Below are 24,560 nucleotides of genomic sequence, written 5' to 3'. Positions count from 1 at the left end.
AATTTTTTTTAATTTTTAAAAATAATTGAATTTCTGCGAAGCATTATATTACTTTTGAAAATAATTGAATTCTTGAGACAAATTTTATTAAAATTTCTTTTTAAATAATTAAATTCTTTTGTGAAATTTTATTGAAATAGTAGATACTTAAAATAATTGAACTTTGACAAATTTTTTAAATTAATTAAATTTCTACGAAGAATTTTATTTAAATTATTTTGAAAAAAATTGAATTGTTACAAAGAATTTCATTAAAATTTTTGATAATAATTTAATTCTTTGAAGAAATTTAATTAAGAACGTATTAAAAATAATACTTAAATTCTAATAAATAAATTGTAGCAAAGGTTTTTAAAATAATTGAATTTCTTTGATGAATTTTAATGAAATTTTTTAAGAATAATTACATTTTTCGAAGAATTAAATAAAAATTATATTAAAAAAGTAATTGAAAGTCTGCGATGGGTTTTATTATTTATAAAAATAATTGAATTCTTGTAAAATTTTTATTATTTATGAAAATAATTAAATGTTTGAGTAGAGTTTAATTAAAATTTTGTTTAAATAATTGAATTCTTTTGTGAAATTTTATTAAAGTAGTAGATATTAAAAGTCATTGAATTGAGGAAAGTTTTTGAAAATAATTGAAATTTTACCAAATTTTATTAAAATTTTTGAAAATAATTGAATTCCTGCAATCATTTGTAATTGCTATAGAATACAATTTCTTTTAGTGTTTTTAACTAAAATGCTTCTGTAAATCCATTATTTTTAATAAAACTAGTTAAATATATATATTAAAAACTTTAACTAATTTCAGAAGAATTTGAATTACAAATCTTTTCAAAAATCTACATTCTTTAAGATTTCTAATTAAATTCATTGAAAATTGTAATTTTAAAAAATTTCAAACTCAAACCTTTTTGAAGTTCATCTACTTATGAAAATTGTAAACGCACCTCTTTTAAAATTGAATTAATTTTGAAATATTTAAGTAAAATTAGATTTCAAGAATAAACGCAATAACTTTAGAAAACAACAATTTTCCAGGATTTCGATCAAAGTTCCCTGACTTTTCCAGGTTTTTCAGGTTTCCAGGTTGCGTGTTAAACCCGTAATTACTCCAAACTCGCTATTTTCGTATTTTTTCAATAATGAAGAAAGACCTTAGAACTTTAAATGTGTTACAATGAAAATAAGAATTTGTTTTTAAAAATTTAACGTTGCATTTCAATGAAAATAAAAAAAGTTTATTTATTAATTTTTTATGCTAATTTATTTGATTAACTTCAGTTTTCTTAATCAGTCTTTAATTTACATAAATTTTGAGGACGTTACCATAATAGACTGTAATAATAATAATAATAATAATAATAATAAATTTAGAGAAACTGGTATATTTTTTTGGTTTTAGCTTACAATTTAAAAAATAAACAATATCATCGTATATACATAACAATGCAAAGATATCGTGATCTTAGTTAAATGCAAACGGCACCTGGAACAAATATCATTTACTCGTTTGATTATAGTCTATTGAAAGAATTACATATAATTACAATTTACAAATAAAATTACTATTGTGAATATCTTCTGATGCAAAACTTAAACTTTGCATGTCAGTCTAATAAATGCATAAAATTTGTGTTTTCACTATATGATGACAATATTTGAAGTTTATATTTAATTTCAAAGCAACAAATACCATCAACAATAAAAATCAAAAGAAGTTAAGAAACTCAATGGATGTTCGAAATGAGATTCATTCCTAGCCTTTCGGAAACAGTTAATTGAGTTTTTGCAGCATCTTTTAGACTGAAAATATGTGTCACTTCCATTGTAGTTCGTCCTAACATGAGAGCCTTATCAAAAAGGTTAATGGCTTCTTTCAGATTACCCCTGTTGAAAAAAATAGGTTTTATAATTACATATGATATTTTCATTATTTTCTTTTATTTCTTTTATTTTTTATATTTTTACTACCTTTGTACTTCGATACTTCCTAACGTTTCATATCCGAATTCGCACTTATCATCTAATTCCAAGGCGTTCTTTATGTATTCCACAGCTTTGTCTATGTTTGTATTCCAATGAAGTTGTAATAAACCTTTATGAACGTAAATTGTAGCATTCTGGGGATCTTTTTCCATGGCTTTTGTAAAATATTCATCTGCTTGTTCGTATTCTTGAGAGTCACACAAAATCTGAACAAAAATAGCACACGATTTAAAGATTTCTCTATACAATTTTCATCCTTTGAAGTAATTTTCAAGCATTATTCTTTTTGACTTTAAGGGGACTTTCTGGTAAAGGATTTTAAAAAATTAATTTTTCTAGAATTTTTAACTAAAATTCTTTTTTAAATCGATTATTTTTAATCATTTTCGAAAAAGTTCTTTGACAATTTTTAAATCCATTTGTTTACAATATTCAATTATTATCTAAAATCTGAACAGAAATTCATTTTTAAATAATTTATTGAATAATAATTGAATGTTTCTTAAAATTCGATTCCCATAAAGAATTTTATCAACAAATTTTTAAATAATTGAATTCTTTCGACTAATTTTAATAAAATTTTTAAGAATAATTACATTTTTCCAGAAATTCGATCAAAATTGTATTAAAAATAATTGAAATTCGGCGATGTGAGTTTTATTATGTGTGAACAATTATTTTTGAAAATAATTGAATTTCTGCAATAATTTGTAACTTTTCAAAAAGTAAATTTTTTTTCGTGTTTTTAACTAAAATTCTTTTATAAATGCATTATTTTTAATAGTTTTCGAAAAAGTTTTTTGAGAATTTTCAAATCCATTTGTTTACTATTCAATTTTACGAAATTTCGATCATTCGGAAATTCTTCAGTTAAATATTTTTTTTAGAAAATAAAAACTTCAAATAGTTTCAAAAAAATTCGTTCTATAAAATCAATAATTAACATTATGAAACCTTTTCAAAATTCAATTATTTCTAAAAATTCACGCTATAAGGCTTTTTTTAATATTCAATTATTATTATCTAAAATTTTAACTGAAATTTTTTCTTCAAATCAATTTATTATTACAAAATTCAACGAGACTTGAATTATTCAAATACGGAAATTGAATTTATTGAATAATTGAATTTTAAAAAAGAATTTTATTAAAAAAATTTTTAAATATTAAATTCTTTTCACAAATTTTAAAACAATTTTCAAGTATAATTTCATTTTTCTAGAAATTCGATTAAAATTGTATTAAAATTAATTGGATTCTGTAAAAAATTTGATTTTTCTTAAATACTTGAATTATTGCAAATAAAATTACAAAAATTTTGTAAAGAATTGAATTTAATTGAAATTTTTGTTATTTATGACAGTTTATGAAAATAATTAAACGTTTGCGAAGAATATTATTACTCCTGAAAATAATTGAATTTCTGCAATAATTTGTAACTTTTCAAAGAGTAAATTTTTTTTTTCGTGTTTTTAAAACTAAAATTCTTTTGTAAATGCATTATTTTTTTAATAATTTTTTAAAAAGTTCTTTGAGAATTTTCAAATTCATTTGTTTACAATTCAATTTTACAAAATTCCAATTATTCTTACATTTTTAGTTTAATATATATTAGAAAATAAAAACTACAAATAATTTTTTTAAAAAATGCGTAATTAAACTTTCTCAAAAACATTAATTTCACAAAATTGTTAATTAAAAATATGAAAAAATTCAGATTTTCAAAGATTTTAATTTGAAACCTTTTCAAAATTCAATTGTTTCGAAAAATTCATTCTCTAATGCTTTTAATATTCAATTATAATTTTCTATCATTTTATTTAAAATTGTATAAAAAATAATTTAAATTCTGCGATAAGTTTTGTCATTTATGAAAATAATTGAATTCTTGCAACGAATTTTATTAAAAATATTTTTAAAGAATTTAATTCCTGTGAAGAATTTTATTTGTGAAAATAATTGAATTCTTGGGAAGAATTTTATTAAAATTTTTCAAATAATTGAATTGCTTCGAAGAATTTTATTATTTACCAAAATAATTGAATTGTTTCGAAGATTTTTACATACATTTTTGACAATAATTGTATTCCTAGGAAGAATGTTATATTTTACGAAAATAATTGTATTCTATGATCAATTTTATTATATATTTTCAAATTTATAAAGCATTTTACCAACATTTTTTTAAATAATTGAATTCCCGAGAAAAATTTTATTATTTATGGAAATAATTGATTTCTTGGGAAGAATTTTATTCAAATATCTTTAAATAATTGAATTTCCATAAAAAATTTGCTATTTGTGAAAATAATTGAATTTTTAAGAAGAATTGTATTGAAAATAATTATTGAATTATATCGGAAAATTTTATTAAAATTGCAATTTTATTAACTAAATCTTGTAAAGAATGTTGTCAAATTTTTTTTAAATACCCAATAGAATTTTTTAAAGAATTTTATTTAAATTCTTCAAAATAATTGAATTTTTCAGAGCTATTTTCTTAAATTGTCCGAATATATGTACTATAATATAATTGAATTCTTTTGAGAAACTTCATTAAAAAATTAAAAATAATTGAATTGGTGCGAAGAAATTTATAAAAAATTTGTGAGTAATTGAATTCCTGTAAAATTTTTATAAAATAGATATTAAAAATCATTGAATTTAGGAAAATTTTTGAAAATAATTGAAATTTTGCCAAGAATTTTATTAAAATTTTAGATAATAATTGAAATTTTGACAAGAATTTTATTATTTATAAAGATAATTGAATTTCTGCGAAGAATTTTATTACTTTTGAAAATAATTGAATTTTTGCAATCATTTGTAATTTCTCTAAAATTCTCCAAATTATATCGTACAAATTACGATCTTTTCGTCTTTTCTCAATCAAATTACGGAGTTTGTGGACCTTTTTTGTAAAAAAACTGACTTTTATGGACTTTCAAAAAACATACCTGTGCATATAATGTGTAACATTCTGAACAATCTGGGAATTTTTCAAATGCCTTTTGAAAATCTTGCATTGATGATTGCAATAAATATTGATCTTTCTTTGTAGTTGCATAGCGATAATCCGCGTAACATTTTTGTACATAAAAAAGACCAGAATTTGGATGAAGTTGAGCCGCTTTCTCAAAATCTGCTTTAGCTTCATCTATTCTCTCCAATAGAAGATTCACCTATATTGACAATTGTATAAAATATTATTATTATTATTATTATTATTATTATGTATTTATTACATACTGCGTGAAAGAGAAAAGAAAAAATTCACTTTATTATACATACTTGCGCACGATTATGATAAATATCACCACAATTGGAATCAAGTTCAATTGCCTCAGAAAAGTCACAAAAACTCTTTTCTGGATTCTCAAGTTGAACATGCATACTGGCTCTCTTAATTAAGGCATTTACTTTCAGGTCCTTATTGGCAGAATCACTCATTATTACCGTATTAAGGTCAGACATTGCTTTATCGTGTTCACCAAGCAGCAGATGAAATGTACCTCGGAGTAGATGAACTTTCATTTTAAGGTCTGACGTGCTGTCTGCTTGCAAACTCTCTAATTCTTTATTGCAATGTGGAATGACTTTTTCATAATTTTGATTTTTTACACATTGTACTGCCTTTGCGTATTCACTGAAATAGGAAATTGTGTAAGGTTAATTAATTAAAACAACTGTAAATGTTAATAGGAAAATTCCTAACAAAACAACATGAAGTCATGAATTATTAGTTACTAATTAACTATTCTGAATAATAATATATGGGATTTGAATGCTATTTCAAACCGTTTCACCAACAAAAAACGATCGCTATGAGAGTATGTTTTAAATAAATTTTATTCTGTAAAAAAAGAAATTTTTATTCATAATATGTTAAACACTGTGTATTTTCAGAATTTTTGAAAGTGAATCTAATGAACTTTTAATTGGTCTTTATATTTTTCTAATCTAATATTTTTGATACAGAGTGTCTGATGAATTATGATTTTACAAAGTCCCTAAAGAAAAACAAAATATTTCGTTATTTATTTTTTAAAACATTAATAACTTACTATTGAAATATAAATACTTTAATAAAGAAACTACCAAATGACTAGCAACTAGTAAATGTATTTCATTTATTATTATTTTGTAAATTAAAAAAATGTTATATTTTCAAGAATAAACATCAATTCTTGAATGATTACAGATTCAAAATTTAAAGAATTCACGTATTCACGTACATAATAATTACAGATTACAGTAAATGTTCTTGTTTATTATTACGCAAAAATTTTAATAAAATTTTTCGCAAGAATTTCATTATTCTCATAAATAATACAAAATTTTAAGAGCAATTCAATTATTTTAAATACAATTTTATTAAAATTTCTCAAAAGAAAACAATTATTTAAAAAAAAAATATTATTTAAAATCAATAATTATTTTCAAGAGTTTTAATAAAAATTCAAATATTTTCTACAATTCTGATAAAATTCTTCAAAATAATTAAATTATTTGTATAAATTGTAAAATTCTTTGCAAGAATTCAATTATTTTCGTAAATAATAAAATTCTTCTGAGAAATTCAATTATTTTCAATAAAATTTTAATAAAACTTCTCGTAAAAATGCAATTATTTTTAATAAATATTATTTTAATTCAATTATTTCCAACAATTCTGATAAAATTCTTCGAAACAATTATTCAATTATTTTTATGAATTGTAAAATCCTCCGCAAGAATTCAATTACCTTCATAAATAAGAAAATTCAACACAAGATTAAAATATTTTCATAAATAATAAAATTCTTTAAAGGAATTCAATTATTTCCATAAATAATGAAATGTTTCGGAGGAATTCAATTATTTTAAATACAATTTAAATAAAAATTTCTCGAAAGAATACAATTATTTATAAAAATATTATTTTAATTCAATTATTTTCAAGAGTTCTAATTTAAATTAAATTATTTTCAATACAAATTTAATTAAATTTTTGGAAAAAAATTCAGTTATATTCAAAATAATTTTAATAAAATTTCTCTAATATGTTCAATTATTATTTCTAAAAATTGTAATAAAATTTTTGTAAACAATTAAATTGTTCTCAAAAGTTTTTAATAAAATTCTTTGCAAATTTCAATTATTTTCAAAATTTTGAATTAAAATTACTTTAAAAAATTACATTATTTTTTTACGAAATTTAATGAAATTTAAAAAAATGTAATTATTTACTAAAACTCTAATAAAATTGTTTAAAAGAATTTAATTTTCTATGAATAATTGTAATATAATTTAATAGGAAAATCGTTAATCAATTAATGATAAATACGATTTTATTTTAAAAACTTAAAAGAAAATATTCATAAAATTCAATAATTTAAAGAATTTTAATAAAAATCTTTCCAAGAATTAAATTATTTTCAATACAATTTTAATTCCATTTTCTCGAAACAATTCAATTATTTGAAAAAATGTTGATAAAATTCTTGAAATAAATTTAATATTCAAATTTTTTAATAAATACTTTACAAGAATTCAATGATTTTCAGTACATCAAAAATTTAATTATTTCTGAAAATAATTGAATTCTTAAATAGAATTTTATTAAAACTTTTTTAAATAATTGATTCCCAGCAAAAAAAATTTATTATTTCTGCAAATAATTAAATTTTTGCAAAATTTTAAAAAATATGTGAATTTTTGAGAAGAATTTTATTAAAATTATATTTAAAATAATTGAATTTCTGTTTAAAAAAATTACTATTTATTGATATTATTGATTTCTTTCGAAGAATTTAAAAAAAATGTTTAAAAATAATTTAATTTTTCCTAGAATTCAATTGAAATTGTATTTAAAATAATTTAATTTCTTGCCAAGAATTTTATTATTTACGAAAATAATTTAATTCTTGTCAAGAATTTTACAATTTATACAAATACTGCGAAACAATTAAATTATTTGTATAAATTGTAAAATTCTTGGTAAGAATTCAATTATTTTCGTAAATAATAAAATTCTTAGCAAGATAAAAAATTATTTGCAATACAATTTTAATAAAATTTCTAGGAAAAAATTCAATTATATATTCAAGATAAGTTCAATTATTTTTAAAAATTGTAATCAAATTTTTGTAAACAATTCAACTGTTCTCAAAAGTTTTTTAATAAAATTCTTTGTAACTATCAATTATTTTCAAAATTTTTTGATAAATACCTTGCAAGAATTCAATGATTTTCAGTAGGTACATTAATTTTAAAATTGAAAACTATAATTCTAAAACTATTGAGTTCAGAAAATAAAACATTAATTTCACTTACGATGTAAGATTCTGAGATATTATATCGTATTCTTTTAGAATTGGATCATTACGTAAAGCTTCGAAGTATGTTTTAATGAAATGTTTACTAGGCATGACCGGTTCCTTTGTCGCCATAAATTCTTGAGCATGTTGTCTACCTGTAAAATTATAAGTTCATAATAAATTATAATTTTATTTTTCTATTACGCAAGCATATTGAACAATTACTTTCTTGAATTTGTTTTTTGGAAATAATAGAAAATTCAAAAAAAGAAATTAAAAAAGTTTATTTTAATAACATGTTGAAATATTTGAATATTAATTATTAATTTAAAAACTAATATTATTAAATAGTAATGAGCTGTGTTCTTACCAAGTTCTTTTAATAATTTATCAGCAAAAAATAATGAATGCTCATTTGCAAACCGCTCAAGAATGCAAGCAGCAGTAATGTCTTCTAGGGCTGTTTCTAGGTCGTTGCATTCTTCTAAAGCATGAGATCTTCGTATCAAAGCTTTTATATATCTGGGATTTAGCTCTAAAGCCTTACTACAATCCGCCTTCACTGCACTATATTTTTTCTTTAAAACAATTATTTTTTTAATAAAAATAGTTGAAAAACATACTATTATATCTATTAATATAGACGATTTTCACAAAATTATTAAATTTCATTCCAGTTTTATGAAGAAATATAAATACTGTGCCACTCCAGCTTAAAATTACATGGTAATTCGGTGAGGCTGCTCCGAAACCCTTTAATTTTAAGCTCGAGCCGCACACTATTAAAAAACTAAGAACCTTTTCTTATCAATAAATTATTTATTATGTAAATTGTTTAAAGGAATGAATAAAAATATTTAAAAAGTATACCAATTTAGTATATGCTGCTGCTCTATTCTGATAAAATATAGAAAGTTCTGTAGGATTTCCCTCTAAACAGGTTTCAATCGCTTTAGAATATTGCAAAATTGCTTCATCATATTTTCCATCATTGAAGTATTTGTTACCCATTTCTTTGAACTTTTGAGCTTTCTTCATAGGATCCTAAAATAAAATAGCTACATTAAGAATAATCATTTGCCTTTTTCAGGAAAATTATTTTAAACAATTAAAACCTCTTTTTTAGAGGGCATTTAAGATGAAATTTAAATTTTTTCTCAAAATCACTCCTCGATTTTTGAAATCTTTTTTTTCAATACTGTATAATCACCAATGAATAAAATGAAATTTTTGTTTTTAAATAATTAAATTAATAATAGTTTAAATGTTTTTCTTTATGTACAATTGTATCGAGTAAGGTTGAAAATAATTTTTTCAAACATTTCAGGGCTCGAACCAGTGAAAGTATTTAAAAATACGGACTTTACTGACCAAAAGTGAAAAATTGCGGACCAATTACTGACAAAAATATATAATTGAATCATTGCGAATAAATTAATAAAAAATTCGTAAAAAATCGAATTTTATTTAAATAGGTAATTGAAATGTTGCCAAGAATTTTATTAACATTTTTGAAAATAATTGAATTTCGGAGAAGAATTTTATTACTTTTGAAAATAATTGAATTTCTGGAATCATTTATAACTTCTCCAAAATTCAAGTTTTTAATTTGAAAAGAAATTATTGTCAGAATAATAGAAAAATTTGAAGGTTTTGTATTAGATTTAAAAAAATAAACACAATAACTTTAGAAAGCAACAATTTTTCAGGATTCCGATCAAAATTCACAGATTTTTCCAGAATTTTTCAAGGTTTATAAAATTCCCTGACATTTCCAGGTTTTCCAGTTTTCCAGGTTGCGTAGCAACTCTGAACAATTCTATAAAATAAAAACATGAAAACTCGATATTTTACTCTTTTTCGAGTAGAATTTTAAAGAAAAATCTTTACATTTCATTTATAGAGAATAATGATTCTGAAAAGAATTTTTAGATTTGATTTCTTCATGTTTTATAATAATTAAAGATGACCGAGTGATAAAATCATTTACAATATTCAATTATTATTTACAAAAAATTTTAACTAAAATTGTTCTTTAAATCGATTATTTTTAATAATTTTTGAAAAAGTTCTTTGAAAATTTTCAAATCCATTTGTTTACAATATTTAATTTTATAAAATTTCAATTATTCGCAAATTCTTTAAAATTAAAAAATTATTAGAAAATAAAAACTTAAAATAATATTAAAAAAATTCAATTAAACTTTTTCAAAAAAATGAATTTTAAAGCTCAATTATTTTTAAAAACTCATGCTATATTGCTTTAAATATTCAATTATTATCTAAATTTTTAACTGAAATTCATTTTTAAATCAATTTTTATTAGAAAATGCTACTAGAATTCAATTATTTAAATACAAAAAAAATTTATTGAATATTTGCATATTTCTTTAAATTGAATTCTGATAAAGAATTTTATCAATAAATTTTTAAATAATTGGATTCTTTTGACGAATTTTAATAAAATTTTTAAGAATAATTACATTTTTCCAGGAATTTGATTAAAATTGTATTTAAAATAATTGAAATTCTGCGATGAGTTTTATTATTTGTGAAAATAATTGAATCCCTAACAAAAATTTTATTACTTTTGAACAATATTTAATTTTTGCGAAGAATATTATTACTCTTGAAAATAACTGTAGAATTTTAAAGAAAAATCTTTATATTTCATCTATAGAGAATAATTAATCTGAAAAAAATTGTTAGATTTGACTCATAATTATATTGAAAAATAGAAAATGTATGATCATTTAAAATCAGAATAGTTGAAATAAAATAATTATTTAAAAATACAGTAATAATAATAATATAAAATGCGACATTTAAGACTTAACCTCACTTGGAGGTTCCGCTGAACTGGAAGTGACATCACCATCAATGGATATTTGCTTGTCAGATTTTGTCAAATGTTCATTAACACCATCCTTCAATTGATCTCTAGTAGGTTTTAACGAGGGTTTCGAATTATTCTTGTAATATACATAACCAAGTCCAAGGGCAACCGGTGCACCAACAACCAAGGCAAGTTGCCATTTCGGAATTGGGTTACTGATAATACTACTCGCCCAGCTGGAAGAAGTCATCTTCACAAAAGTTAGTTTGTCAAAATACTAATTTCAAATGAAACTTAACGATACTGGTTCAATTGACACTATTAATTTTTTTTAGACATACGTCTGTTAAAATAATAATCATGGCACTTGCTCCACTTTTTCAACTATATAATATTGTAGAATAGAATTTGTAAGAATGTAGAAAATACTACAATTTGTATAAATTTTCACGATTTTAAAAATTTTTCTCAATTTTTTTAATCTATCTTTAATAAAGAAATAAAAAAAAGTTTAACTAGAAAACAATGATCCATAAAATTTTTTGTTTAATAAAAAACTACAAACACATGTGACTAAACCATAGACATTTGGGAAGAATAGAAATAATAGACGTCTCACTGAATTTTATTCATGCAACACTTTAGAATCTAAAGACGATGTTGAATTTCTGAACACTGACGGCGCTTCTATAGTTTCATAGAAGCAGCGAATTTATTCGAAATACAACGGTCTCGCGCTAGAGGTAAAAGGTTTTATTTTTCTAATTAATTCATAAGTAGGATAACACAACTTTTAAGGAGTGAAAATGGTGAAAATGAAATTGTTTGGTATTTTCACTTCATAAGTTCATATCGGCCCTCTGACAGTCAGCGCTGCGGTGGCGGCAGTCAACATCCTGTCAACTTATTCATGGCAGTGTCATACTGATGTAAATATACGTATGCATACCACGTTTCAATTTTCCGTCTGTCTGTGTATTAAAATGTTTTAAAAGTTATTTTGTATATTGCCTCGAAATATTATCAAACAGGAATTAAAGAAGAAAGGAAGAGCTGTCGTAAGTTACCCACTGAAGTATAAAGACTTTTAAATTGTATTTAGTCAATTTAGTATTACAGAAGTCATTTACGTTGTTTACGTGTGTAGAAATAATTGTGATAAAATGTGACACTTGCAGGCTTCGCACTCATCTACTAAAACCTACTATTTACTACTTTTTTTACGTTATGCTACTAATTAGGTACTTTTTTAGATTTAAGTCACTAAAAGATACTATTTTTGGGTTTCTTGAGAGTTTCCACTACTTTAAATTCGCTAATACTAGAAATCAAAAAAACTATTCTCAAAAATTGTAATCAAATTCTTTAAAACGATTAAATTATTTTAAAAAAATATTCCAAATTCAATTATTTTCATAAAATTTTGCAAAAAAATTGAATTATTTTTAAAAGAAATTGATAAAATTCAATTATTTTCATAAATAATAAAATTCCCACAAGAATTCAATTAATTTAGAATAGCATTTCAAAAAAAAAAATTTCGAAAAAATCAATTATTTAACAAAATTTTTATGCAATTCTTCACAATAATTCAATTACTTTCACCCATAATAACATTTTTCATGGAAATTCAATTTTAAAAAAAAAATTTTGATAAAATTCTAAACAAGCATTCAATTATTTTCATAAATAATAAAACTCATCGAAGAATTTCAATTATTTTTAATACTATTTTCAATTAATCAAAAAATGCAATTATTTTTACAAATAAAACGTTTTCTATAAGAATTCAATTACTTAAAATAAAATTTTCATAATATTCATTAAATATTCCGAAAAAATTAATTATTTTAAACAATTTTTATAAAATTCTTATGAAGAATTCAATTATTTTCAAAAATAACGAAATTTTTCACAGATATTTAATTCTTTTTAAACATTTTAATAAAATCGTTCGCAATAATTCAATTATTTTCATAAATAATAAAATGCTTCCCAAGAATTCAATTATTTTTGAAAATTTTAATAAAATTCTTACCAACTATTCAATTATTTTCATAAATTATAAAATTTATCGCAGGATTTCAATTATTTTTAATACAATTTTATAGGAATTGCTAAAAAAAATGTAATTATTATTAAAAATTGATTTTTAATTCCTCGAAAAAATCTATTATTTAAAAGAATGGTTTTTTTAAATTCTTTGGAAGAATTCAATTATTTACAAAAAATATTTGAATTTTTCACAGGAATTCAATTATTTTCTAATATTTTAATAAAATTGTTCAAAAGAAATCAATTATTTTAAATACAATTTTAATTGAATTTTTTTGAAATAATTCAGTTATTCTTTTAGATTTGAATAAAATTCTACTTTGAATTCAATTATTTACATAAATAATTCTTCGAAAGAATTCAATTATTAAAGATAAATAACAAAATTTTCCCCTAAAATTCTATTATTTTGAGGTATTTTAATAAAATCGTTCGCAAAAATTCAATTATTTTTGTAAATAACAATGTTCAGCACAAGAATTCAATTCTTTTTAAACTTTTTATTTATTTCAATTATTTTCATAAATAATAAAGTTCTTCTCAGGAATTCAATTATTTTTAATACAATTTTATAGGAATTGCTAAAAAAATGTAATTATTATTAAGAATTGATTTTTAATTCCTCGAAAAAATCAATTATTTAAATGAATTTTTTTTTTTTAAATCTTAGGAAGAATTCAATTATTTACAAAAATATTAGAATTTTTCACAGCAATTCAATTATTTTCTAATATTTTATTAAAATTGTTCGAAAGAAATCAATTTTTATTGATTTTAATTTTACTTTTGATTAAATTTTTTTGAAATAATTCAATAATTCTTTTAGATTTTAATAAAATTCTTATTCCCAAGAATTCAATTATTTACATTAATAATTCTTCGATAGAATTCAATTATTATTTTTAAAAGTTGTAAATTCAATTATTTTAAAAAATTCTAATAAAATCGTTCGCAAAAATTCAATTATTTTCATAAAACATTTTTGATGAAAATTAGGAAAAAGTGAGGAAAATAAAATATAGAATGGAATTTTTGTTAGTTTTGTTGTGAAGTGTCTAAAACGAGTTTTTTGGGTCGTCAAGTTTAATTTGTCGATAGCTACTTTTTATCTACTTTTTTTAGTTTGAAAGCTACATTTTGCTACTATTTTAAAATTAATTATCGAGTGCAAAGTCTGCACTTCAACAAATTTTTCAAAACATGGATAAATAACCTTAAATCATTTATTTTCCTATAATTATTTCTAGCCTTGAACAAGGAGATAATATACAGATAAGATAAATGGTTTAAATTGGTTTATATCATTAAATGATTTAAAGTTACCCTCTTAGAATGAAAAGCAATCATGACAGTATAATGTAACTGTGTTTCTTTCAGTTTATTATATTACACCCAATGTCATTTTTATCTATTATCTATAATAATAATCTTTGTATTCCGGTACTTTGTTCGCAGTTTAAAGTTAGTTGTTGTTTATTTTTTAATAATTTCTCTTTTTAAATATTTAAAATTTTTAAATTAATGTATTGATAACCATTAAATTCTTGTAAAGTGTTTATAAAAAAATTTGAAAATAATTGAATATTATGACGAATTTAATTATTGTCAACAATTGTAATAAAATTCTTTAGTCAATTTTTAAATAATAAAAATCTTCGTAAAAAATTCAATTATTTTTATATAAAGAATAAAATTCTTATCAGGATTTTACTTATTTTTTTTAATACAATTTTAATGAATTTCTTCGAAAATTTCAATTATTTTTAAAAATCTTGTAAAAATTCTCCAAGAATTATTTAAAAAACTTTTAATAAAATCCAATTGAAGAATTCAATTCAATTTAATTATTTTAAATACAATTTTTATTGAATTCTGGGGAAAATTAAATTATTTTTAAACATTTTTTTAAAATTCTTCGAAAGAAATCAATAATATCAATAAATAGTACATTTTTCACAGGAATTCAATTATTTTAAATATAATTTTAATAAAGTTCTTCTCAAAAATTCACTTATATTTTTAAATTTTGCAAAAATTTAATTAATTATAGGAATAATAAATTTTTTGTCAGGGATTCAATTATTTAAAAAAGTTTTAATAAAATTCTATTCAAGAATTTAATTATTTTCATAAATAATTAAATTTTTGATGTACTGAAATTCATTGAATTCTTGTAAAGTATTTATTAAAAAATTTGAATATAATTGAATTCATTTCAAGAAGTTTATCAACATTTTTTTAAATAATTGAATTGTTTCAAGAAAATGTAATTAAAATTGTATTGAAAATAATTTAATTCTTAGCAAGATTTTTATTAAAATTCTTTAAAATAATTGAATTTTTTTGAAGAATTTATTTCAATTTTATTGAAAATAATGAAGTTTTTTAAAATGATTTTTACTGAAAATTTTGAAAGTAATTGAATTTTAAGGAGAATAATTTCTTTCAAGTTTTTAAAATAATCGTGTTTATCATAAATTATTATAAAATTCTTCAGTTATTTAAATTTCAATTATTATCATAAATGATAAAATTCTTCTGACAAATTCAATTATTTACAAAAATTTTAATAAAATTCGCCGCAAGAATTGAATTATTTTCATAAATAATAAAATTCTTCACAATAATTCAAATTATTTTCTTAAATAAAAAAATTCTTTGTAAAAATTCAATTATTTTCAAAGAATTAAATAAAACTCTTGTCTTGTTAAGAGTTCAGTTATGAATAAAAAGATGAATTGAAATAAAATAATTGAATTCTAGCAGGGAATTTTACTAAAAAATTTTTATATATAAAAATAATTTAATTCTCGCCAAGAATTTTATAATTTATAAAAATAGTTAAGAATTTTTTATAAGAATTGTTGAAAATAGTTTAATTTTTATTAAAACTCTTTAAAATAATTAAATTTAAATAACATTTTTAAAAATAATTGTATTCTTTCGAGAAATTTTATTAAATTTGTATTGAAAATAATTGAATTCATACGAAAAATGTTATTATTATTTATGAAAATATTTTAATTCTTGCGAAGAATTTTCTTATTTGTAAAAATAGTTAAATTCTTGTGGAGGATTTTCTTTTGAATTTTATTAAAAATTTTGAAAGTAATGTTTTTAAAAGAATTTCATCAAAATTGTTGAAAATAATTGAATTTATATTAAAATTCTTGAAAATAATCGAAAATTAATATTTTGAAAAATAATTGAATTGCTTTAAAGAATTTTATTATTCATGAAAATAATGAAATTCTTGCGACAAATTTTATTCAAATTTTTGAATAATAACAAACAAGAATATTTAATATAAGAAATGGACTACCGCGTTCCGCGCGTATCATTTGCTAGTTAAGGAAATAAAATAATTGAGACTAGTTTTCCCTACCTATTGTTAGTATATTTTTAAAAGGTGTACTTTTTTCATGTTTTAAATGTTGAATGTCGATTTGAACTTAAAATATCTTATGTATTTTAATGAAAATGATAAAATATTTTGATTCTATTTTTTCAGAAAAATGAATAACACGACAACTAAGAAAATTTGTGGTATTGGAGCTGGATATGTAGGTGGACCAACGTGCAGTGTTATTGCTTTAAAGTGTCCAGAAATTCAAGTTACTGTCGTTGACAAAAGCAAAGATAGAATAGCTCAATGGAATTCGGATAAATTGCCAATTTACGAACCCGGTTTAGATGAAGTGGTGAAAAATTGTCGAGGACGCAATTTGTTTTTCTCAACAGACATTGAAACAGCAATTAAAGAAGCAGACATTATTTTCATTTCCGTGAATACACCAACAAAAACATTTGGCATTGGTAAAGGAAGAGCGGCCGACTTGAAGTACGTTGAAAACGCTGCAAGAATGATTGCGGAAATTGCAACGGAGAATAAAATTGTTGTAGAAAAAAGTACAGTACCTGTTCGTGCTGCTGAAAGTATTATGAAAATATTGCGAGCCAATCACAAGCCAGGTGTATCATATCAGGTAGAAAATACTTAAACATAATCTGATTGTCCAATATTTCAGGAAGCATTTTTATTCAATTTTCCTTTCAATTTATAGATTCTTTCAAATCCAGAGTTTTTGGCTGAAGGAACTGCTATAAATGACTTAATTAATGCCGATCGAGTATTGATTGGAGGTGAAGATTCTACTGAGGGTCAAGCTGCAATAGAAAAATTAAGCAAAGTTTACGAGCATTGGTTACCACGAAAAAATATTATAACGATGAACACTTGGAGTTCCGAACTTTCAAAGTTGGTTAGTTGTAAAATGAAATAATCTTATGTAATCTAATTAACCGAGCTCGAACTGGATTCTATACCGGCAAACAACCAAACATGTAGAAATCTGGGTTTTAAAATCATCTGGTACATAACCTTCCATACTGATATTTAGAGATGGTAACTTTATGCAAATCGCATAGTTGCATAATTTCTTTAAATTTCATGAAGTGGAAAACTATTATGTTCACAGATCTTTTAACACCTTCTGAACCCTATATTTCAAATGAATTGACATTCATTTACACCATAATGCCCATATTCCATAATAACTGCATAATGAAGTCAAAACGATGCTAAATATAGTTTCTAACTATTTTTTTAGATTTCCTGCGTTTAAATGTCGCATTAGTAGAGTTGGAAATAAGTTAATTGTAACTTATATCTTCCCCAATCCAGTTCGCACACTTATACTTTTTGCAGTATTGTTAATGTCATCGTTATTGTTTATGTGCCTTTCTGTGATCCGGCAGCTCAATTATAAGAAAATAATCTTTATGCATAATATCCCTGGCTATTGAGATTTCTAAACAACACATTTGCCATTCAGGGCTCGAACTAGATTCTTATATCCCGTAAAGGTCCATAAATTTGCTTGAGGTCAGTTTCTCTTTAAAAAAGGTCCGTAAAATCCGTAATTTGATTATAATTTGGAGAATTTTAGAGAAATTACAAATGATTGGAGAAATTCAATTATTTTCAAAAGTAATAAAATTCTTTGCACCAATTCAATTATGTTAAAATTTTTTTTTAAATTCTCGTCAAAATTTCAATTATCTTTAGAAATAATTAAATTCTTCTTCGAAATTCAATTATTTTCAAAAATTTAAATAAAATTCTTTGCAAATTCAATTAGTTTCTAAAATTTTCCTCAATTCAATGATTTTCAATATCTACTATTTTAATATTTGTCAAAAGAAATCAATTATTTAAAAAAAATTTAATAAAATTCTACGCAAACATTTAATTATTTTCATAGAAATTTAATTATTTATAAATTTTTTTATAAATTTCTTCGCAATAATTCTATTATTCTCATAAACAATAACATTTTTTACAGGGATAAAATTATTTTCGTAAATAATAAAATTCTTTTTAGGAATTCAATTATTTTCAAAAATTTTAATAAAATTGTTGACAAACTTACAATTATTTTCAAAAATTTTCCAAAAGAATTCAATTATTTTCATAAATAAAAACATTTTTTACAGGGATTCAATTATTTTCGCATAAATAATAAAATTTTTTTGTTAGAAATTCAATTATTTACATAAATAATAAAACTCATCGCAGTATTTCAATTTTTTAAAATCTCTTTAAAATTTCAGTTAAATTTATAAATAGCAAAATTCTTTACCGAAATTCTATTATTTTCAAAAATTTTAATAAAATCCTTGGCAAAGATTCAATTATTTTTAAAAACATTCCTCAATTCAATGATTTTCAATATCTAGTATTTTTATAAAATTTTCCAAAAGAATTTAATTATTTAAAAAAAATATTAATAAAATTCTACGCAAATATTTAAATTTTCATAAAATAATAAAAATTCCATAGCAATTCAATTATTTACAAATTTTTTATAAATTTCTTCGCAATCATTCAATTATTTTCATAAATAATGAAACTGATTGCAGAATGTCATTTATTTTTAATACAATTTTAATCGAATTCCTCGAAAGATGTAATTATTCTTAAAAATTTTATTAAAATTCGTCAAAAGAATTCAATTATTTAAAAATTTATTGATAAAATTCTTTATGAGAATTCAATTTTAAGGAATATTCAATTATTCAGATATAAATTGTTTATTTTTGTATTTAAATAATTGAATTCTAGTATAGAATTTTCTAATAAAAATTGATTTAAAAATTGATTACAATAAAAATTTTAGATTATAATTGAATATTAAAAGCATTAGAACGTGTCTTTTTAGAAATAATTGAATTTTGAAAAGGTTTCAAATTAAAATGTTTGAAACAAATGAATTTCTCAAAAAACTTTTTCAAAAACTATTAAAAATAATGCATTTATAGAAGAATTTTAGTTAAAAACACAAAACAAAAATTTCATTTTTTAAAAATTACAAATTATTGGAGAAATTCAATTATTTTCAAAAGAAATAATATTCTTCGCAAAAATTAAATATTGTTCAAAAATAATAAAATTCTTCTTAGGGATTCAATTATTTTCACAAATAATAAAACTCATCGCAGAATTTCAATTATTTTTAATACAATTTTGATCAAATTTCTGGAAAACTGTAATTATTTAAAACTTTGTTGATGAAATTCTTTATGGGAATTGAATTTTAAGAAACGTTCAATTAGTATTCAATAAGTTATTTATTTTTGTATTTTAATAATGGAATTCTAGTAGAATTTTCTAATAAAAATTGATTTAAAAATGAATTTTAGTTTAAATTTTAGATAATAATTGAATATTAAAAGCAATATAGCGTGAATTTTTAGAAATAATTGAATTTTGAAATTAATATTTTTGAGAAAGTTTAATTGAATTTTTTTATATTATTTAAAATTTTTATTTTCTAATATTTACTTAATTGAAGAATTTACGAATAATTGAAATTTCGTAAAATTGAATATTGTAAACAAATATATTTGGAAATTCTTAAAGAACTTTTTCGAAAATTATTAAAAATAATTGATTTAAAGTAGAATTTTAGTACAAAATTCTTGAAAATAAGAATTAAATTGATAATGGTTTTATCACTCGGTCATCTTTAATTATTATAAAACACGAAGAAATCGATTACTCCGAGTCGAAGACTTGGAGTTATGAATATCTTCATGTTTTATAGTTATGAAAAATTTAATTTATAGTTTTAAGTAAAATGTTTTCTTATTTGACTTTAATTGGTTATATTTTTCTCAGTAATTGGTCCGTAAAGTCCATATTTTTAAATACTTGAACTGGTTCGAGCCCTGGCCATTAAGCACCACAACAAAGAAGAAAGAATTCCTCCCTGTGGACACCATACTCTTCTTCTAGGGCCCTTTCGCGAAGCATGCTATCGATCCACTTAATTAGCTTCTCGGGAAAAATGAAATAAAAACGAAGTTATAAAATTTGCCATGTAAAATATTTTCATTCCGAATATATTTACTTTTAGGCTGCAAATGCATTTTTAGCTCAACGAATTTCCAGTATTAATTCATTATCCGCAGTTTGTGAAGCTACAGGGGCTGATGTTTCTGAAGTAGCTCGTGCTGTTGGTCTCGATTCTCGAATTGGATCTAAATTTCTACAAGCTTCAGTTGGATTTGGAGGTTCATGTTTTCAAAAAGATATTCTCAACTTGGTTTATATTTGTGAATGTTTAAATCTACCGGAAGTAGCAGCCTATTGGCAACAAGTTATTGACATGAATGAATATCAAAAAATGAGATTTTCCTCTAAAATCATTGAATCACTATTCAATACTGTTACGGATAAAGAAATTGCTCTCTTAGGTTTTGCATTTAAGAAAAACACGGGTGATACACGAGAATCTGCTGCTATTTATGTTGCAAAGACTTTATTAGACGAAGGTGCAAAATTGCACATTTATGATCCAAAGGTATTTTTAAATATTTTTTTAACTACAATTAAGAATTATTCTTGAAATTATTTTAATATAAATTGACATTATTTGTTGAGTCTGTAAAATTTATTGTATTTCAGGTTGAAGAGGAGCAAATTATAGAAGATCTAACACATCCCTATGTCACAATTGAACCAGAATTGGTGAAGCATAGAATCAGTATTTACAGTAATGCTTATGAAGCTACAAAAAATGTGCACGCAATAGTTGTATGCACTGAATGGGATGAGTTTCTGGTAACTTTTTTCTTTTATTAAACCTAGTTTGAATTTTTTTTTTTTTTTTTTAATAATTGGGTTTCTTAAAAAATTTAATTAAAAATCTTAAAAATAATTGAATTTTAAAAACAATTTCTTTCAAGTTTTTAAAATAATCGTGTTTGTTAATAATTGAAATTAAACATTTAGTTATTAAATTTTATTAAAATTCTTTTGAAAATTTTATTAACGAATTAAGAAAATAATTGAATTTTTGCAAAGAATTTTATTATTTATAAATATAATTGAATTGTTTCGAAGGATTTATTAAAAGTTTAAAAAATAATTGGATTTTTGCAGAGAATTTTACTATCTACAAATATAATTTAATTTTTTCGAAGAATTTATTAAAATTTTAGAAAATAATAAATTGAATCCTTTGACATTTTTTATAAGGAATTAAGAAAAAATTGAATTTTACGTGAAATTTTTTTGAATATAATTAAATTTTTGCAAAGAATTGTACTATTTATGAATATAATTGAATTATATCGAAGAAATTATTAAAATTTTAGAAAATAATTGATTTTTTTTCGAAAAAAATTATTAAAATTTTAAAAAAATGGAATTCTTTCATGAAATGTTTTTACAATAATTGTATTAAAAACAATTGAATTTTTGCAAAGAATTTTACTATTTATAAATAAAATTGAATTGTTTCGAACGATTTATAAAAATTTTAGAAAATAATTGAATTCTTTTGAAATATTTGATATTGAATAAAGAAAAGAATTAAATTCTTTAGTGAAATTTTTTTGAAAATAATTGGATTTTTGCCAAGATTTTACTATTTAAAAAAATAATTGAATTGATTCGAAGGATTTATTAAAATTATTCAAATGATTAAACAAGAATAATTAATTAGTAAATTAGTCAATAATTGAATTTTTTTAAATTTGAGTCTGAAATTATTTAAAAATTCATATTTTAAAATAGAAAATTTTGTAATTTGCATAATAATAATAAATTGAATATCACGTTTCGCTCGTAATATTTGCTAGTTTTAAAATAAATGTTATGAAAATAATTGAAATTCTTTCAAGAATTTTTCAATTTATAAAAATAATAATTGAATTGTTTTGAAGAATTTTATCATAATTTTTGTAAATAATTGAATTTCATTAATATTTATTAATAATTGTATTCTTTCGAGAAATTTTATTATTAATGAAAATAATTGAATTCCTTTGAATAATTTTATTATTTATATAAATAATTTAATTCTTGCGAAAAACTTTACTATTTTTAAAAATAATTGAATTGTTTCCAAGAATTTAGTAGAAGTTCAGAAAGTAATTGAATTCTTTCAAAAAATTTTATTAAAATTATATTGAAAATAATTTAATTCCTATAAAGAATTTTACTACTTATAAAAATAATTTAATTCTTCTGAATAATGTTATTATTTATGAAAATAATTGAAATTTTGCAAAGAATTTAATCAAATTTTTTTAATATAGTTGAATTCTTTAAAGAAATTGTATTTAAAATTCTGAAAAATAAGTTTTTAAATTCTATAAAAAGAAATTTAATTTTTCAAGAATTTTATTAAAAAATTGTCATAAAATTAAAGTTTTTATTAACAAATTGTATCATTTTCTAATTATTACAGAATATAATTTAATATTTTACAAAGAAATTTCTTAAAAATTTTGAAAATAATTGAATTTTTGTGATTAAATCACTTTTAGAATTATTTATTTATTTTATTAATTTATTAATAATTCTTAAATAATTAAATTTCTTAAGTTTGAAAGAAGATATTTGAATATTTTTCAAGAAATTTATTAAACGTTTTAAAAATGAAGGAATTTTCTAAGGAATTTTACAGAAAAAAAGATTTTAAATAATCAGAAGGAAACGAGAAGAAAAAAATTGAAGTAATTGAAAATAATTGAATGTTTGCGAAGAATTTTAATATTTATAAAAATAATTGAATTCTTCCGAAGAATTATATTAAAAGTTTTGAGAATATAAACAATAATAATTAAGTATGTACTTAATAAGTGAATTTTTTAAATTTTGATTATGAAATTATTATTAAAAAATTTAAATTTGAAAATAAAAAAGTTTGTAATTTGCATAATAATAATAATTTCTGATTTATTTTTAGGAATTAGATTATAAACGAATATACTCAAATATGATGAAACCTGCGCATATTTTTGATGGGAGAAAAATTTTGGATCATGACGAACTTCAGAAGATTGGATTTATTGTACAAACTATTGGTAAAAAGGTGATGAGAACGGGAATATCGAGGATCTGGGGCAGTCAAACTCAAATATGATTTTAAAATTAAAATATAGAATTATATTCAATTATTGCTCAGATTCCAATCTGTATAAATTAGTCTCTAAGTTAAAAAAAAAGACTTTTCAAGTATTTTTAGTTTTATAATCAATGAGATTAAGTTTTCTTTAAGAAGCTAAAAACTTAAAAAAAAAAAATTATCTATATTACTTCTTATATGAATATAGTTTATGTAAAACGTTAGAAATATTAATTTGTTTTTTATAAAGACAAACAAACACATGACATATGAAGCAAATGTAGAATGAAATTAATACACAAATGACAGATTTTTTATCTAATAAAAAATTCCTGAATTTTACAAACATAAATGTATTTATTTACACAGCGCAATTAAATCTAATTAACAATTTGTTGGAAATATTTGCAACTTTATAATTTATAAGAGTGTTGAATCCCTAAAATATTAACCCGCTTAAGTAAAATCTCAGAACCGATTTTGTTCAATGTCAAGTTAACAATAGTTATTTTAAAATTATTTTTTCTTCATATTCTAATTTTATTTTCTATTTTTAAGGTAGTTAGAGCATCGATATTTAGTTACTATAAAAAAAAGTGGTCTATTAGTAAAAATTCTATTTTTTAAAATAAATAGAATTTATTTTACAGTAAAAAAAGTTGCATTTTTGGCGGAAGTGACTCCAGTCAGTGTACATTCCTCTATTATTTCAAAAATAAAATCCTAACCGGAAATATGCTTTTCTTTTTAAATGAGAAGTAATTTACAAAACCTAAAAACTAATAACATTTTTTTTCTCTAGGATGCCCTTAATGTCAAGAATAATTATTCGATATTCGACATTTTTTAAATATAAAGATAAAATAGTGTAAAAATGTAATTGAACAATTTTATTGGTGTAAAATGACAAATACAAGAAATAATAACTATCAAAAACTAATAACAATAATAAATA

General features: G+C 21.1%; 2 protein-coding genes across 4 annotated transcripts; one reads left to right on the top strand and one right to left on the bottom strand.

The window, feature by feature from the left end:
* Positions 1–1,381: 1,381 nt before the first annotated feature.
* LOC122508829 (mitochondrial import receptor subunit TOM70) lies at positions 1,382–11,714 on the bottom strand. 2 transcript variants are annotated; one of them, XM_043622400.1, is made up of 9 exons: positions 11,134–11,714; positions 9,167–9,340; positions 8,667–8,874; positions 8,313–8,451; positions 5,289–5,643; positions 4,955–5,179; positions 1,984–2,204; positions 1,706–1,899; positions 1,382–1,498 (listed from the first exon to the last, which is right to left on the bottom strand). In XM_043622400.1, the coding sequence occupies exons 1-8, from the start codon at positions 11,380–11,382 to the stop codon at positions 1,740–1,742; spliced, it is 1,731 nt and encodes a 576-aa protein (XP_043478335.1). In that variant the 5' UTR covers positions 11,383–11,714; the 3' UTR covers positions 1,382–1,498; positions 1,706–1,739. The 2 variants fall into 2 exon arrangements, with proteins under 2 accessions (XP_043478335.1, XP_043478334.1); XM_043622399.1 differs by having other exon boundaries at positions 1,382–1,899.
* Positions 11,715–12,037: 323 nt separating this feature from the next.
* On the top strand, positions 12,038–23,707 carry LOC122508830 (UDP-glucose 6-dehydrogenase). Of its 2 annotated transcripts, none has more exons than XM_043622402.1 (6): positions 12,038–12,190; positions 16,699–17,173; positions 17,252–17,449; positions 20,606–21,052; positions 21,157–21,312; positions 23,447–23,707. In XM_043622402.1, exons 2-6 carry the CDS (start codon positions 16,703–16,705, stop codon positions 23,621–23,623), a joined length of 1,449 nt encoding a protein of 482 aa, XP_043478337.1. In that variant the 5' UTR covers positions 12,038–12,190; positions 16,699–16,702; the 3' UTR covers positions 23,624–23,707. The 2 variants fall into 2 exon arrangements, with proteins under 2 accessions (XP_043478337.1, XP_043478336.1); XM_043622401.1 differs by lacking the exon at positions 12,038–12,190 and adding an exon at positions 12,219–12,373.
* Positions 23,708–24,560: the final 853 nt, after the last annotated feature.

This window comes from Leptopilina heterotoma, unplaced genomic scaffold, assembly GCF_015476425.1.
Source record: "Leptopilina heterotoma isolate Lh14 unplaced genomic scaffold, ASM1547642v1 Lhet_58, whole genome shotgun sequence".
Taxonomy (NCBI): Eukaryota; Metazoa; Arthropoda; class Insecta; order Hymenoptera; family Figitidae; genus Leptopilina; species Leptopilina heterotoma.
Note: the sequence above shows the minus strand (reverse complement) of the source record. Positions and strands in the feature narration are given on the sequence as shown.